At 44.5% G+C, this 17,696-nt stretch overlaps 2 protein-coding genes across 2 annotated transcripts; both read right to left on the bottom strand.

The window, feature by feature from the left end:
• Nucleotides 1-7: 7 nt before the first annotated feature.
• cfap65 (cilia and flagella associated protein 65) lies at nt 8-12,129 on the bottom strand. Its single transcript, XM_062402271.1, has 34 exons — nt 12,049-12,129; nt 11,413-11,600; nt 11,165-11,267; nt 10,893-11,059; nt 10,530-10,738; nt 9,743-9,879; nt 9,424-9,649; nt 8,990-9,258; nt 8,711-8,899; nt 8,359-8,594; nt 8,067-8,226; nt 7,814-7,942; nt 7,406-7,663; nt 7,148-7,287; nt 6,935-7,019; nt 6,705-6,851; nt 6,154-6,319; nt 5,815-5,943; nt 5,492-5,696; nt 5,213-5,341; nt 4,939-5,029; nt 4,767-4,852; nt 4,475-4,541; nt 4,103-4,213; nt 3,690-3,881; nt 3,336-3,494; nt 3,035-3,178; nt 2,672-2,788; nt 2,426-2,533; nt 2,286-2,336; nt 1,946-2,157; nt 1,689-1,802; nt 659-994; nt 8-533 (listed from the first exon to the last, which is right to left on the bottom strand). The coding sequence occupies exons 1-34, from the start codon at nt 12,127-12,129 to the stop codon at nt 491-493; spliced, it is 5,184 nt and encodes a 1,727-aa protein (XP_062258255.1). The 3' UTR covers nt 8-490.
• A 1,575-nt stretch (nt 12,130-13,704) lies between these two features.
• On the bottom strand, nt 13,705-17,351 carry LOC133967711 (motor neuron and pancreas homeobox protein 1-like). Its single transcript, XM_062403327.1, has 3 exons — nt 16,659-17,351; nt 15,529-15,689; nt 13,705-15,015 (listed from the first exon to the last, which is right to left on the bottom strand). The coding sequence occupies exons 1-3, from the start codon at nt 17,110-17,112 to the stop codon at nt 14,680-14,682; spliced, it is 951 nt and encodes a 316-aa protein (XP_062259311.1). The 5' UTR covers nt 17,113-17,351; the 3' UTR covers nt 13,705-14,679.
• Between the last annotated feature and the right edge of the window lie 345 nt (nt 17,352-17,696).

Genomic DNA, 17,696 nt, shown 5'->3' on the forward strand with positions numbered 1-17,696 from the left:
TGCAAACTGTGATTATACTAGTATACTACTACTAGTGCTATACTAGTATACAGTTGATCACTGGTATCTGCTTCAGGAAGGCCTGTTTGATGGTTGGAAGAGCTTTGTGAGGGAGAGGCATCTACTCCTCCTGGAGAGGTGATAAGAAAGAGAGAGCACCTCCTGGAGAAGTCAGATAAGAGGGGGAACTTGGCTTTCATTGGCCTGGTGACCTCATGGGGCTCACAGTGACCAATAGTAGTTGAAAGTTGTGTCCAGGTTTTACAGCGAGGTGTGAAGATGAAGCGCCCCGGGAGACAGAGTTCTGGAAGCTCTACTTTGTGTCCAGAGCAAGGAAGACATGCAGTAAAGGATTTGGCTGCACACGTAGGCCCAACTTTTGTTCACAAACAGGATTGTGGGAAATAATAACAATTTCAATGAAAACAATAAACAGACAGGTCTCTTGGATGTTGGGTAGATGGTGAAACTAAGTCCCCACTGTTTCCTCTTAGCTGTTCTCCTCAAACGTGGCTCTGGACGTCCTCCCGCTCCTGATGAAACACACATAATATTTAACTTCTGATTCATGCAAACAAATCATGGAAAGACGTACCGCTGCCAGAGCTACTGCAAGTGTGTGTGTCTGTGTGTGTGTGCACAATGAGTCTGTCTTCACCTGGTGGAAACAGGTGGCAAGATAGTGCATGGTTGTTCCCAGAGACAAAGCTCTCCTCTGACAGCTTCCATCATCAAGTTCTGGAGGGTGTTCGGCAAAACATCTTTAATCACGTCCACAGGCGCACAATCAGTGTGTTGTTTGTCCCGTGTTCCGAGCGGTGCCGTCCCTGCCCTGTCCACCGTGACCTCTGTCCCACTCGACACAGCTTGAGGTCGGGGGCAGGGAGAAGACGGGGGGCAGTGAGAGGGAGTCGCTCTTGTCGGCTGGTAGTCGACGGGCTTGCAGGCCAAGGTGAACAGAGACTGAACGAAGGCTGAATCCTCGACTATGTTCCTGGAACAGGACGAGGGGGGAAAATGAATTAATACACACGCGTAAGTGATTTCTTGATTGCTATTCCAGACAGACAGACATTTGTGGGATTAATATCAATCAAACAATCTTTACGTTTCCCCCTTCTGTCCAATTTACTGGTTGGTTTGTCAAAAAGAAAAGAACACAAAAACAAAACAAATGTCCACAAAACTTGGTAGAAAGATGGGATCATGGGCCAAGAAGGAACCCATCCAGTGGACCTGGACTCAGGGATGGACTTTTGTCTGTGCAGACAGTTAGGCCTTGATGGACGGACGCCATCTGATCGAACGTCTTTTCTACTTCGGGTCTTGGATTTGTTGAATGTTACAGGCGTATAAATTTGATAATAATGAGGACTGCCATGTTTTGACCTGAATAAAGAGCCGGTGTCACATGAGCTCTTATTGCTTGGCGCTATACCGGAAGCTAAGCAGAGTCAGGACTGGGTAGCACTTGGATGGGAGACCAGGTTTAGGATTACCGGGTGCGCCAAGCCTCTTATTTAATCTCAAATCAGCAGAGGGTGTTGCTTCTCTTGTTCAGATGACAGGATAGAACAACTGTTTGAATCAATAACAGGTACAAACCAACTTCCAGCTTGCACAATCAATCATGCTTTACCAGACTGTGGGTGATGAGAATCATTATTTTAGTGTGATGGAGGTGTTACCATAGCAGAGTGGTGAGAACGTGCACGGAGGTGTCCCGCTCTGGGCTGGCTGGCGGCCGGGGCAGCGTACCAGAAGCACTTTCAGGTTTCTGGGGCTCAGCTGACATGAGGCACCTGAGGAGGACACCAGAGACAAACAAATTATTACGTCAGCATATATAAAAAGCTCTCCGAATGAATTTCCTATGTAAGCGGTGCATTGATATATTCACAGGGTTTTTCTTGGTGATTTGAGCGGGTACAGTTAATGATGTTACCTATGAAACTTATTGAGCTGGTCAGGAAAGCGTGTGTTATACTCCAGGAGCCCATGGGAGTGTGCTGTAACCTCCAGATGCAGCAGAGCAGGCTGAGGTGGTTCGGGCTGCCTCTGGATTTTTGCCATTTCTCTCTGTAACCGCCGCTCGACCCTTGAACATGTAGCACCCGCTGATACACAACCTCTACTGGCACAGATAGGAGGAAGAGTCTGGAGGGGAGAGACCATTCCAGGTAACGTTCGTGACATGTGTTTGCTCTGCATGTCGGTGAATCAAATTGAGTAGTATGATATTCATACACTGGGCAGGCCTTGTAATTACAGGAAATGAAGAGCACCTTATATTTCCTGAATGGTGAGTCTTTCCTTAATGACGCTGCCACAGGCTCCTGTAACAAAACAAAGAAAACCGTGACTACACCGAGGAAGGCTGTTACATCTGAAGAACAGCCTTATGGATCAGATCTCTCTGGCTCACTGAAAGCTTCTTGTCAGTGATGGTGAATTCATCTCGCTGTTTCCGTCTCTCCTCCTCCAGGTGCTGCAGAGCTTTTTGATATCGCATCATGGCGACTTCCTGAAAAACCTGAGGTGGACGGGAGAGGAACAAACTGGTCATCTTGGAAAATGTGACTTAAAACTATGGTGTTCCCATAAAGTTACCAGATGTAACACTTATTCAGCTTGATGCAGCTCTACATGCTCACTCTCATGACTGTGGTACCTGACAGATGAGATCCAGTTGATAAACAGTGGGGTACTTGGTGGAAGTGAAGGTGACGACACAAAGATGAACCTCCCCTGGACTCAGAACGCCTCGCTCTGGACGGATCTGCAGAACCTGACACAACAGACACTCAGACCTCGTCAGTCCCTTATGCTCGAATTCTGAATTGTACAGACACCTGACTTAGTTTCATGCTAATCATAGAAAAAAAAGATGACATCACTTCCATATGACACAAACCTGGCTCTCAGGAGTAACACAAGAACGGTGTAAGGTCTCATTTCTTGCTGACTATGTCTAACTTACTTAGATACATAAACGATTATACACAGGCTCCAAATGGAGGAAGTCTCCCAGTACCTGCTGGGCGCCCTGCTGGGGAAGGTCCCATGTGTAGTGGACTGTGTCTGTGCAAGACACACTGGTGAGGAAGAGGATTCTTGAGGTTTCTGAGCATACGGGGATGTCGCCCAGTGAGAGATGGTCTGCAGACAGAAAGACCAACTACACAACAAACACACACACAAACAGACACACACTTAAATGAGGATGATGAGGATGATGATACAAACAGCCTGAAATGACCACAGTCCTATGAGGGACAAACTGGTGGCAACGAGCAGAATCCAATTGATTTGCAATTAAGAAATGAGGCTCTCACCTGTCCTGGGAACGGCCGCCTCTGGACACAGGGCGCAGCTTCCCTCGTATCACTGCAGCTCAATGTGTTTGAGGAACCCAGTGTTGGAGAATCAGATCCACATCCCTCAAACCTCACCAGTGTTGAGTCCCCATCCTGGATGTGGATAGGGATGTCCATCTAATGATACACAAAATTGGAAACAATCAAAATTGCAAATGGAGATTGGACAGTCAGGGACAATGTGCGCTGAAAACCAAAAAAGTAGAAATACTGTGGTATCTAGATATTTTCTTGATATTACAATATTTGGTGCCCACAGATAAAGCTGAATAAACCACCACAACGGGTTTGATCAGACACAGTGCGACTCACATGGTACGTCTTAGCCTCCAGTGGAGAGAAGATCCATTCCAGCAGGGCCGTCTTCCCAGCAGGGACCTCTCCCTCGGGACTGAGGCAGCACAGCACCGGATGGTTAAAGTTGTCCATCTGTAGCTGTGACAGCGCGGCTGTGTCCACCTCATAATGGACTGGCACTGAGCCCGCATTGTATATTACATACCCCTGCAGGACAGACACAGATTAACAAAATCAGAGCATTAGACTCCAAAAACAAATATATTTGAGCTGCAGGTTGAGTAGCTGGAGAATCCTGTGGAGGCTGTTCAACTGAATATAAGTTAACACATAGATATTTTAGCTATTAATGGTAATGTAACATGTATTCTTAGTTCACAGTGAACAGGCCACTCAGACTTGATGTGAGAGAGAGATTGGACACACACCTGCCTCAGGGGACTGCAGTCTCCAATAGCCATAGAGGTGAGGACGTGTCGTTTGAAGGGAAAGTGGAGATACGGTCTGTTTCTCTCCACTGTCGCCCCCTGTAGGTTGAGCTTTGAAAACACAAGAATATGAAGTTAAAACCACAAAGAGTTCACCATCCATAATAAATTAAGTTACTACTTTTATACGACAGCTAGAGGACTAAAATAACTGAATAAGCAGCACCAATACTGCAACAGGAGTTTAATAATAAATGTCACACGGGACTTTATTTAAAATGTGACAATATCAATAATGTCAAATAATTGTACTGGTGCACGTGTTGTCGGGGTTGACACCCCCATGCACAGTTTTCTAGAGTTGTGTCTCACCAAGATCTCTCTGCCGTTACAAAGTTTTAACACAACAGCAAACCGATTCGTCCCAACCGAGTCATGTCTGTGAAGGAAAACGTAAAAATTATTTTGATACAACATAACTAGTGTCATTCCTAATACCTAGAAGACATGCATTCTGCTAAAAATACATATTTTTCTATCACTTTATAGGGAATTGTTTTCAGAATCAAAATAATTCAATAAATGCAGTAAAGCCTAATTCTTTTTGCCAATGTTACCAAACCACTCAACAGTCTGAGCCTTGTCTTGTTCTTCAATCTCTTACCTGTAGCTGAAGAGTACCGCCCTCTGCTGGCCAGGCTGCAAGGTTGCAGAACGAGGAGAAATCCTGAACAGACGTTTATCTTGAACCTGTTGAAAAGATTAAAATGATTAAGAGATATTTGAGTTTGTCGCTGTGTTTTGAAGGTACAAATATCTGCGCCTCAATTTCTTACCTTCATCTGGGACAGCTCAGTGCTGCTGAACACTCCTGTCTCCTCCCAGTAGTCCAACTCGATCTGCTGGTCCTCTGGAAACAAGAACACCCTGATGGTGGAGAGCAAGAGCCGTGCATTATTCCACCAGGGGTGTGCAGGATGTTTACTCTATTACACTGAGCTTAATGCATAAATTCAAGAATTTTTACAAACATTAAAAAATAACTTTAAATGCAGATATCTTTCATAGTGGATGACTGTGTCCTCTGCAGTCTGTGGTTTGCTCACTCACCAGTCGACGGGGACGGAACCAGGGTTGTGAAACATCAGCCTAAAGGTTGAGGGCTCTGACCTGATGGGAGCCGCACTGAAGTTGACATCCAACATGACTTTGGTGAAGTGGGAAGGACCACTGCGTCGACTGGGATCAGAGGAGATAACAAACCAATGAAACACACCATGACAAGATTTCTATTCTACCTAAAGTAACACAAGAAATCTGTTTTATTGTTGTGTAATATATTTCATTTTATTTCCTTTATGATAAGTCAAATTACGTTCTGCTCCTAACCTTTGCTTGGTGGGGGTTCTATGAATGAGTTCTGCAGAGGAGGTGTTGGACAGCAGGTGCTGGTTGAGGCTGTCCAATGAGAACAGTTGCCAGAGATGCATCCTGCTGAGTGTGCCCAACCTCCCACCACCGCACACAGCGGTCACCTGCAGCGTGGGGATCACACCCTTCGCTCGCACTTCACACACAGGGGATGACTCTAATCCTGAGAAGAGAGATGAACACAGGAAGGGAGGAAGCAGTGAGTATTAATAGATCATATGAAAGCCCGTGCAGGATATATTCAGGTGTGTAGAGTTCATGTTTGAGTGTCTTCTATCTACCATTGTCTTTCGTTGTCTGGTCGCTGATCTTCCACGAGTACTGGCCTCGTCTGTGAGGCCTGAACGTAGACTGCAGCAGCAGCGTGCAGCGGGAGGCGATGGTTCCTCTCTCACAGTCCAGCTGTAGAGCTGAAGGGGACAAATGTATTTAGTGTGAAACACTGGTTCAACTTCTGTCTTAGTCTTGGTCAGCACTCTTTCTGTAACACCTACGCCAGACAGGCTCAACAATAAGGACGTCTCATTAACCTTTCCAACATGCGCTCATGGTAAAATCCACGACTTGACGATGGACATCATGCGTGTACACAAATTGAACACAAAAATAAATGAGAATACCACATGGCTCAGTCTCAGGATCAGAAACGAGCTCCTCATCCAGAATTGTCTGCTGCACCGAGAGTTGAAAGGACACAGAACAGAGGCTGTTGTTCACCAGAGGGATTTCGAATGACCGGTAATTTCCAACGAGCGTCTCCTTCACATCCAGGACGGATTTTTTCGCCTGACGAGGAAACAGACGTGCACACGCTGCTTGGTTCTGTTCTCTTCACCCACAATTCAAGTTCCAAATGTGAGCTGGACAGATATTATAAATGTTACCTCGGCCAAGGAGGCTGGTTTGTCTGTTTGCAAGTAAGATAACACAAAAATAATACAAATATTTTTCCCTATTCTCACTGTTTTCTCAGAGAATAATATATATTTTTTTAGGGAACTGTTATCTATGAGTGTGGAAAATTGAATGCAGCATGTTTGAAGGTAAGTTGACTGTTGGCCCTTGGTGGAGGTTTATTCTCTACAGATCGCCATTCTACTTTAGAAAATGTATTCGCGATTACAATACATACAAAAGCATACAACTACAAAAGCAACAATGACAGTCCTACCTCTATGAAGCCGTTGGAACCCAGTCCCTCCACTGTGAGTGTGAGGAGGGACTTGTTTGCTCCATCAGTCCGGCTCGGCCAGAAGGAGAGAGTAGGTTTGAGTGTGTATGTTTTCTTTGCCAGCGGACTGAAGGACCATGTCTGGATCTGTAATATAAAGTAAAGAAGAAAACTAAAGTTGCAAAGTCCTGTCTCCATGCACCGTATCTTTGATCCTCTCAGTCTCTCACCAAGATCTCATTGGGATGGATCTCACCAGCATCTGGTTCAACAGAGATCAGCTCTCGGTCCCGCTTTCGAATGCTCCATTGGAACCTATCGTGAAGGACAATCAAAGACATCCAGCTGTAGATTAACGACGCTGGGATAAGTCCGAACTACAAACAATGCATTGACAAATGCCAGAAATAACAGACTAGACTAAACAGCTCTATAAAACCAACCGTAGAGGTAGAGGGCTGAGATTCCTGATGTGGTGGGAGCGTCGTGTTCGTGAGCCCACAGCTGTCGGCTGAAAATACAAAGTGCCTTCTCCTTCCAGAGACACACGCAGCTTCTCCACCACACTCACAACTGTCAGTTCCTAAAGGTGATAAGAGACAAAGTCGCACGGATGGATAGAACCTGCAAGAATCGTGACTATCAGCGGCATTGTGAGTCTCAGTGGGAACCTCTGTATCCCTGTGAGGTGTATGAGGTACCTTAGCAGGTCTGTGCTTAGCTGCATTGAGCTGCAGCTTTAAACAGAACCCTTGTTCGGGACTCTCTACTGTGGGAGTCGATCTGAGGGTGAAGATTTGGTGAAGCCCGGGTTGGATCAGACCACAGCTCGGTATAACGGACACTGATTCGGCCAGGGCGGGGTTGGAGCTGACGTCCAGACAGAAAGTGAGGGGCAGTTCTCCACAGTTCTGGAGAAGAGCCGTCTGATAAGAAACTGCATTTATGCCCGGGAAGACCTATAACGAAGAAAACGAGTCCGAGTTACCAGAGTAGTGTTACAAAGTCCTTCTGTATTGATTGCATGGTATGGTTTTAGTTGGACAAATATGAATACATAGAAAAAGATGAGAAGAGGAACTGTGACCGTTGTTGTGCTCATGTCTCACCACTTGAGGGGGCTTCAGAGAGCAGCATGGGATGAAGTGTTCTTTGCCAGGAGAGAAGGAGTGACCGATGACTCTCACTGTCACACACCAGGGTGGACACAGCACTCGCAGACCGATGTGATGATCATCCTGGCGCGTCAAGATTATGAGGGCAAAACTTCAGTCAAACTTTAAAGAACATATAAACTCACAAAAGTATCTTTGCTTGTTGTGACGGACATTTACTGTAGCATAGAATATATCTGTTCAGTACCATTTTATAGAATGCAAAGCACTCAAGTTGCGCTCCGTGAAAAGCGTTGAGCGGCTTGGGGTCATAGGTCACTCTGAATGAGGTGGACTTCAGTGGAGCCAGGTCACATGACGAGGGAGAGACAGTAAATTGAGAGTCTTGGGCATCAGTCCACACCAGGCTGGAAGAGAAACCAGGCCGAGCACGGAAAAACCGTAAAACATTTATTATCAGTCAAGTTTCACACAGATTAAAGATGTGTCTGTTGGTGATGTAGTATTTAGAAGCTTCAGTCCGAGGCAGGAAGTCATACCTGAGCTTCCCCCGTGTGTAGTTGGTGATGGAGACTGACTGAGAAGAAGCGGATGAGGTTGACAAGAAGGAGGAGGACATTTTGTGATTAAACAGCAGCTCCCTCGGCGACACAGACACGTGTGGAGACGATGGTGAACTGGAGGAGACAGGATCAATGCCCCCCAAGTTAAACTGGTAGAATTCCTCCATCGGAGTTTTCTGCACAACGGCAGAACTGTCCGGTCTCTGATTTTGCTGCAGGAAGACGACACAGGGAGCGAGTCAGAGTCACAGAGACACGAATAAAGACACATCTGTAACTTCCAGACATTTAAATACACACATCTGCATATCTGTCAGTGGCACGTTACCTCCTCCAGGGTGCAGTGTTGATCCTGCTGATCTGCACTAGGCTCTTGCTCCATGGCACCGGGAGTGTTCTGTGAGATCTGGCTGCGGTTCCAGTGAAGCTTGTACAAAACCAGGTGTTCAGGTTTCAGTATGGCTGGTTTCTGGAGCTCCGAGTGACAGGTTCCAATCAGGTCAAGAAACAGATGGTCCTAGAGGGAGGATGGGTCGATCGTGAGGTGGTCCTGATTATTTTCCTAAGTGTGTTCAGAGTGTGTAAACCGCTGCATGTTGGTTCTTACCCGGTGCAGTATGACACATGCCACTCTCCTGTGGTGTGCAATGGGCTGTGTGGGCCTATAGACAGCTGTCAGAGTGGTTTGGCTGTGTGGCTGAACAGCGCCACTCGCAGGCTGGATACTGAACACACTATGCCCACTACAGTCAAGGTCCCATTGGTACACGCCCTCGACAGGAGAAGAATTAACCAGCTCCACTGTCAGTGTGCATGCTTCTCCATCATCAACGCAGCCAAAGTCCAACACAGAGGCGGACAGTGAAAGTTTAGGACCTGATGACAAAATGAAATATTTGTATTCACTTCTAAGTTCTGTGTTTAAAAACATTCTTCCTGTTGGATTTTTAAGAAGTTACACTATACGCTTATGTGGTACACGTTAATCTGTCTTTTCTAAACAATGTATTTTTCGATGGTGTATTATTGTGGGTCCCTTACCTATGCAGCTTCCAGCGAGTTTAAGCTGGTCTTCATTAAGTGCCCCTCTGCATTTGAGAGACAGGTACTCAACCGAAACAGTGTCCACCACAGCAGGCGAAAAGGTGACCGTGGCTCGTAGGGATCCACCGGGCGCCACTTCCCCCCCGGTGACGTCGCAGAGGAACTCTGACCCCAACAAAGGCACCCCGCCAGAAAGACGGGACAGAGAGAAGGCTGAGGTTACCTGGACAAGGGAGTAAAAGAAGGGATGAGGGGAGAGGGTGGAAGGTCACAAAGTGTGGACACCTGCATTGGTGCACATGTGTGTACTACTCACAGCAGAGGGGTTGAAGATATCGAAGTGTTTCTGCAAACTTTGGCCGACAGCCACAGAACCAAAGTGCAGCACTGACGCCTCCTGGTCTTTCTCCTCTTTGGCTGCAGGGTTTCTCAGCTGGAGATATGGGTATTTGCCTGAAAGAAGAGGCAAATTCCTGGTGAGCAAGTATTCCTTCCTGCATCCCAAGTGGTTCACATATTGTCAACATATTAAAAATGAAGCCGTAAATACCACAATGGATAGGGTACAGCTCGACATAAACTTGAGCCTGCACCCACTGTCTAGCATGTGAGCCCATTGTCTATTCATGTCTTGCTAGAAGCTGATCCTGTGGTCACCTGAACTCTATAGTGACCTTTGCTGCACACTCGTTGAACTGTGTTTATCCTTTGTTTGAAGATCCAGAACGACACTGAGCATACATAACACTATTTCCTCTCCAACACATTCGGGATGCAGCTTAAAAGTCACAACTTGTCTCAGAACCTTGTTTATTGACCCATTTCCAACACATTAGAGATAAGACATTTTTTAATAAACACGCAGTTCTTGCATTGAAAACAAGTTGCAATTGTGTAATTGAAGCCCATCCAATTACATGTACATTACAAATTCTGCTCCCAGGTATTTGTGTAGGTAAAGATGATACAGATGTGTGTTGCACAGCTACCTTAGTTGTTAAAGATCATAAGTTCAATTCATTCAGATCAATTCAACCACACACAGCACAATCTAAGCATCCATTATACTTATCAAGTCCCGTCTGAGCGACAGGTTTAAATACCTAATCCCTGCAGCAGCACAGTGCAGCAGCTCTCTGCCTTGTCCTCTTCCTCTCCGAACCTGCAGTAAGCCCGCTGCCGGTGCACCAGTGCCTCTTGTGGCCGGAACACCACAGTGATGTGACACTCCTGTCCCGGCTTCAACAGGCCCTGGTCGGGGCTAAACTCGAACGGTGCACCACAGTCCCACTTGAAGTAAGTGTGAAGTTTACTGGGAGAAGAGGAGTTTGCAGAAAATGGGTAAGACACAAAAATTAGAAGAGCAGAGTAAGGGATTAACGTTAAAGAGAAAAGTAAAGTGCAAGTGTAAAGTGCAAGAAAATAATATAATCGATTTTAATACATATACATATTAATATACGTACCTTGCATTTTTGACTGGGAACGTGACGTGTGAGGAGTGTTGAACAGCACAAACTGGCAGCAGCACAGAGTCAGGAACCTCTAAGGCCAGATGGGGAACGGTGGCCCGGAGGCGAACTACCACGCTGCCCTCTGTACCCTGAAACCCGATGCTGTCCTCATACTCATACTGTCCGGAGAAAGGGTTTTAAGAATATCAGGTATAATTCATCGGATTTCGAATTCACAGTCAGAATATATGTACATTTATGTGCTGCTAAATTTGGTAGATTACCCTCTGTAGGGGTCTGAAGGTGATTAGGATGGAGAAGGACAACCCTGGGCTGAGGAAGATTATCTCGGGACAGAGGACGGTGAAGAACTTGGTCTCCGGAGGCCTGTAAGGAAACAAATGGGTTTGAGTTAGCCAGAGGATCCTAATCATATCTCTAGTGTTCACATTATCTTCACAACACCCCATGCATGTTTCTATGTGAAGCTTATATGTGTGTACATGGGTGTGTCTGTGTGCGTTTGTGAGACCTCAGGTGTAGCCTCTGTATCTTATCATGCGTGTTCTTTAACACTAATGTTTTGGTGGAGTCCTTTCCCTGGTCCCAGTCCTCCCAGAGCAGCTCTGGCCTCGTTTCCAGCCCTAAGAAGACGTTTTTTCTGCTGGAGATACGTCGCTGGCGCTCCCCTCCCTGTTCTCTGAGCTGATTCATAGGATCCTGCCAGGTGGGGAACGAACAACATTAGAATTTTCAAAAAATAAAAGAGATAAATGACTTGTTATAAAGACTTATAGTATAATAGATGAAATAAAGTTAGTATTTAATGCTCAGTGTAGAGCTCAAACATCAATTATATCGTGGAACCGACCAGTAGGAATGGATGAGATCACACATAAATAAATCTGCATATTTTGTGCCTATTTTCCATATCGTCAGCAACAACTGATGATTAATGCACAACTGAACATGTCAGTATTATTACAGTGCTGGCGAGTACACACTGGCTAGTGTAGCCCTCCTGTTTAAGGACATTTAAAACAGACGAATATTTACTTCATTTATCTAACTTTATGATGAACATTTATGGTCCATAGGTTCAGATTAACTTTAATAAACATCTGGTATAAAGTTTTTGAAGATGTCAAACCAGCTTCTCTTCAGTCACCTTGGTGTTCTCTCCAGCGGTGGGGGGGTGCCATGGTGCACCTGGACCCTGGAGGTCTGGACCTCGAGCCTCTGCCAACATGCCTGTGGAGAGAGAGCCGAAGCACCGACACATCTATACCTCAGACACCATGGAGCTCAGCTGTGGTAAGCATTTGTAAAGTTACACAAACTAACGTCACTGAAAGCAGCTGTTCTCACGCACTGACTCATTCTTACCTTCTTTCAAACGACACAAAATAAAGTCTGACAACTTCGTGTTATGCTTTTCAATACAAAACCACCGATAGCGACAGGTTGGCTCAGTGAGGGCAAGCTCAAGTCGTGGCAGCGGTACTTCCGGTTTCAAAATAAAACTGCCACTGATGTGAAGGGGCAGCAGCTGGCTTTGAGGCCAAGCTGTTTAAAGGGAGCTGCCTATGATACCATCGTTGAGGCAGTGTCAGTGATGGGGAATGTTAATAATATGTGATACATACACACAAACAGCAGGTTTTACATGACTCAACGATAAGAAAGGTACTATAGTAAGGACTGGGTTCAGGTGACTTTGATATTAAAAGATCTTTGAAGTTCAAAATTCACGAACATTAATTGGTTAATTCAACATTAACAACAGCTTCTCACCATCATCATTTCAGACGGAGAATAAAGTCACAATAGATTTGAGTCTGTTTTTGTAACTCACTGAAAAGAAAGCAGTCATTTAGCATCATGTTCCATTGATTATAGGCCACAGAAAATATACATGTGGAAATATAGGAATGTAAAGATGGTAATGATAACAGACTAAGTAAAGTAAACATAAAGTTACCCTCAAACAGCTGTTGCAGCTGTAACAAATCGCGGCAGCTGCCTTTACAAGTCAGTGGCAGTTTCTGTTGCTACCGGAAGTTCCTCCACGAGCTGCTGCTGCCACGATCACCGCTTGACCTGTGTGTTTGAGTAGTTGTGTGTCCGTCGCTACGGTGATGACTGCAGCCGCCGAGGGACATTCTCAAGAAGCCTTTATAGAAAAAAAACACTAAACTCAAAACACATCATTACAAGTTGTGTGAGTTGTCGAGAAACTAGGATTGGATGGACAAGAGACATGACGTGTTCCACAAACCAGGAGCTGGGCTAACCCCGGCCATTCAATCAAAAATAAATCAAATTAAAAACCAGGTATTTGTTACCACTTGAGCTAATGAGCTGTTGCATTGTATAAAAAAGAAGTTAATTATTTCATCTCACTGCTCCCATGTTTCCTTTTGTTCTTCTACTTTAATTTTGAAATAAATTAAATTAATACTGCACAGTCCACTTCTGCGATGGAGGTGCACATTTTAGCATGTAAAAGCCTTCAAAAAGCTATTTCATTTGCCTGAAAAAATAAAAATAAAATAATAATAATTAAAGCCCTCAAAAAGCCAATTCATTGTGCGGAATAATAATAATCATTTCAATTTCAATAGGGCCTCCCACCGATTTCGGTGCTCGGGCCCTGATAATAACCAGGATTGCTCACTCCTTGAAAGTACCAACTATAAAAAACAATTTCTAACATTTCTAGGACTGCCTCTGTCAGTGCCTGTCAGTGCTCGGGCCCTAATTATGAATTACACACTTTGTCCTTCACTTTCACAATCTGAAGTATGTAGACTCAAAAACACACTCATGATATCAAATTTATTTTTTAAAACAATCCCCTTCACAAAAATGCTCTAGTGTTGTACAGGTGAAATATATTAAATTCTTTCATTTTAAATTAAATTGACAACACCATGCGTGATATAAGAGCAGTTTACAAAACACAGGGAAATTGCCTTATCAACAGTAAACGTTATTTTCCATACAGTACATGCAAGCATTTCCATGTGTGTGTGTGTGTGTGTCTTCAACTAAATATAACATGCAGTTTCACAAAGATAACACAAAACAAAGAGCTCAATATTAATATTAGTAAACACAAATCCATGACCATTTAGCCATCAAACAAGTACAACAATAACCTGAGTAGCATTTTTCTTGTCATACCAATTATAATGCCATAAACCTTTACATTAGTATAGCCTGTATATCCAAGTCTTCTTGAAAAATAGGAACAATTTCCAATATTTGTCAAATATGTGTCCAGTATTTGTAACAGACCAGGAAGCCCTGATAACCATGTAACACTGACACTCCTTACAACAGCTCCAAGTAAAGTTTTACGTCTTTTCAACCTCTCCCTTCCATAAAAGTGCTGCCGCCCCCTGTTCATACATTATGAACATTCATGTATTAATGGGTTTATTGCAGTTTACAGCTTTTGTGTGTAAAACACAGGCAAGTCATGCACACCATAAACCTATTTGAAATATTTTTGATTCTGAAGTCTCATGAGTGGCCACTCAACCATTAAATCTCCAGGTGCACAACGACGGCATCATCCCGGTTGGATTTCATCAGCCTAAGTGCAGATGTCAACGTCCTTCTTTGCTATTTCAGGAGTGACAGATAAAAAATATGTTTCTATGGGCCAGGCTGTAAAAAATGAATGATCCTTTCCAGGCGAACCGTGTTTGTGATCCTGATTGCATTGTGTATTGTCTTCTCAAGAGTAATAAACATAAAAACACATGCAATAAAAGCATGCAGGACTTCAGCGCTATGGAAAAACCCCGCTTCTCGATCGTGGGCCTCCCTCCTCCAGCTCCTCCTGTGAATAAGTGCTGTATTTCCCCGTTCCTTCCAAGGCGTGCCTCACGAAGCCTGCAGAGCCTGCCCTCAGCACCTCCAGCTCCTCTTTTTCATCCTCATCCTCCCCTTCTAGCTCTTCTTCATCTTCAAGGCTGGAGCTGTGCGAGTCCCCCTGAGGCTTTGCACTGTGCATATCCATCCCATTTCTCTCTGCATCAGTCAGCGGGGAACTCAGGGCTGCTTGTTCCTTGGCTTTGCGGCTTCTCTTCCACTTCATACGTCTGTTCTGGAACCAGATCTTAACCTGGTGGAAGAAAACAAGATTAAGAACATTAAGAACGTCGGTGAATAACCATGAACATATCCTGGGGGACACTTTTATCCCACTTGATTTCATATTTAGGTCTATCAAACAGTTGTTTCATCAGAGTCACATAAAACATAAGCACTATTTACCCACTTCCCCCCTGTGCTCATGTATGTGATGGATGAAATATTGGTTTTCAAATGCCTTTAAAAGGGAAATGAGTGAGCTGGAAGTTGTGCATTTTAATAAAACTATCATCTGGTGAACTCCAGTTTATTTCAGGAGAGCAACAATAAGCCTCTGTGTAGGTGCCAACAGATCTTGTCTTAGCTTGACAGCAAAAGCCAGATGTGTTATTAAAACTAAAACTAATATAATGGGAATCCAGGGTTTTTATGTTTTTGCAATTTCCTACATTCAGCTGCTAGGATCCAATGTTTACTCGTATTCACAGCCTTTGTGTGTGTGTGTGTGTGTGTGTGTGTGTGTGTGTGTGTGTGTGTGTCTCACCTGAGTCTCTGTCAGCATGAGTGAAGTGGCCACCTCGAAGCGTTTAGGCCTGGACAGGTACTTGTTGAGCTTGAACTGGTTTTCTAATTGCATCAGCTGCTGACTGGTGAACGCTGTCCTGGGCCTCCGACACTTCCCCAACAATCCTGCCTGGCCTGGAACTGAGAGGGGCATAAAACAGGGGGGGGGGGGCAGGGTTATTCTATGCACTTATCATTATTTACATTTTTTTATTATCACCTGTTTCTATAAGAACACGATAGTCATTTAACGGGTATCGTGAATTATGGGCCTATAAGAGAAAGAGGCCTGCAGCAGCCGGTCGGTGAAGGAGAGTTAACAAGAAGGAACATATCTACACCACAACACCTCACACTGGTCCAGTTTGTTTTCCAGTTCATTGTTTTGATGCCACAGACCTACCTACCTACCACCTGTCTGTCTTCCTGCCTGTCTATCTGTGTTGGTTAACATTTATTGCCCTGATGTGAGGTTGTGGTGAGAGGATATTGCTTTGAAGGAGTAATAAACCATCGCAGAGGACCATTACCTTAATGAAAACACCATAAATGTTATCAATTGATTAAGTGGTAGGTCTACGTCAAGTGTTACCTTTGTCATAAATGCTGCACGTTATTTTTACGAGATAGATTGTCCTTAAGCGACACAGCAGCTCAATGTCACGGTTCTTTGGACACCAAGGTCTAAACACAGGTATTACAGGAGGCCTCACAACATGAGCATGAACTGCTTTGGTGGCCAACTTGTAACAACATGGACAGAGACCTGTTAAATGTTTGTGCAATTTAAAGAAAGGAATTTAAATAGAAACATGAATCAAATGATCAGTTTTATTTTAATCAGGTCTAATTTGAAATAGCCGTTAAGACTTAACATATATTATTAGGAATTTCTTAATGAATGGGAGAAAAAATAAAGTAAAAAGCAGCTTTTAAATAAAAAAGACGTTGCATATAGCTTTTTGCATGTATTTAATATATAGGCCTAATTATTCTATAACATACTTTGGACTATATCAATATATATATAACCTGATATATTTAATTTTCCTTTTTTTATTTGATATAAATGTATACATATTATCGTGACATTATGCTGTAGTGTCTCACCTCCATATTCCCCAAATCTGGGTATCATGAACCCGGCTCTGATCCAGGGCTCCAGCGGCAGAGTCCCCGTCATGCTGGCCCCCTTGTGCTGCTCCGCGTACGGCTGCATGAGCTGCGTAAAGCCGGGGTACATGAAGGCGGGGTGCTGGCCTCCGAAGGCCGCCAGAGGGTACATGGAGCCCGGGTGCATTCCGAAGAGACCCCCTTGGTGCAGAGCAGTGAATCCCGGCTGGGACAAATTGAAGAGGTGGGATTTGTGCAGGAGTCCCGGGGGAGCTGGAGGGGAGTTGTTTGGGTGTGGATGCGGGGAGGGCGTCTCGGAGCCGCGGGTGGACAGCGGACTGTCTCCGGGGCTCCTGCTGTACAAGCCCGGGGACGCGCCGTCGCTGTCCGTCCTCTGCTCCGCGTCGTGCGCCAGCAGCGCGTCAATGCAAAAGTTCCTGGATTTCTCCATGATGGAAGTCACTGCGTCCGAAGAAATCTCCACCGAGCAGCGGATGGTAATCTGCCAGAAACGGAACTTTTATTCTAAATTGTGCAAAATATTAAGTGAAGTAGAGAAATAAACTTTAAACTCTAGTTTCTGTGTGAGCTTTACAAGTTTGGTTAAACCTCTATCATCACTCCTCTCCCCTGAAGAAATGTCTTCTGTCTGACCCACTCCACTTCTGCCATGCGAGTAGAGAAAACACTACACACACACACACACACACACACACACACACACACACACACACACACACACACACACACAGTTGACTGGAAAACCCTCAATAGAGCTATAAAGTCTGCTCCCCTGTGATTGGCCACAGCCCTGCAGGACAGGGGCTGGGTGTAGCCTATTCTTTCTACTCAAGGCTTAATTCATGGAGCTCCATATTTAAGTATATTACAACAAAACAGAAAATATAATATAAATATAAATATCATTGTACAGATATTGTAGTCATATTCATACCCTTCAGGCAGATTCAAGGTCATACTTCTACTCTATTTTCTTGCACATTTACAGTCTTATTTAAAGTATGACTAATGTGT

This window comes from Platichthys flesus, chromosome 13 (genome assembly GCF_949316205.1).
Source record: "Platichthys flesus chromosome 13, fPlaFle2.1, whole genome shotgun sequence".
NCBI lineage: Eukaryota > Metazoa > Chordata > Actinopteri > Pleuronectiformes > Pleuronectidae > Platichthys > Platichthys flesus.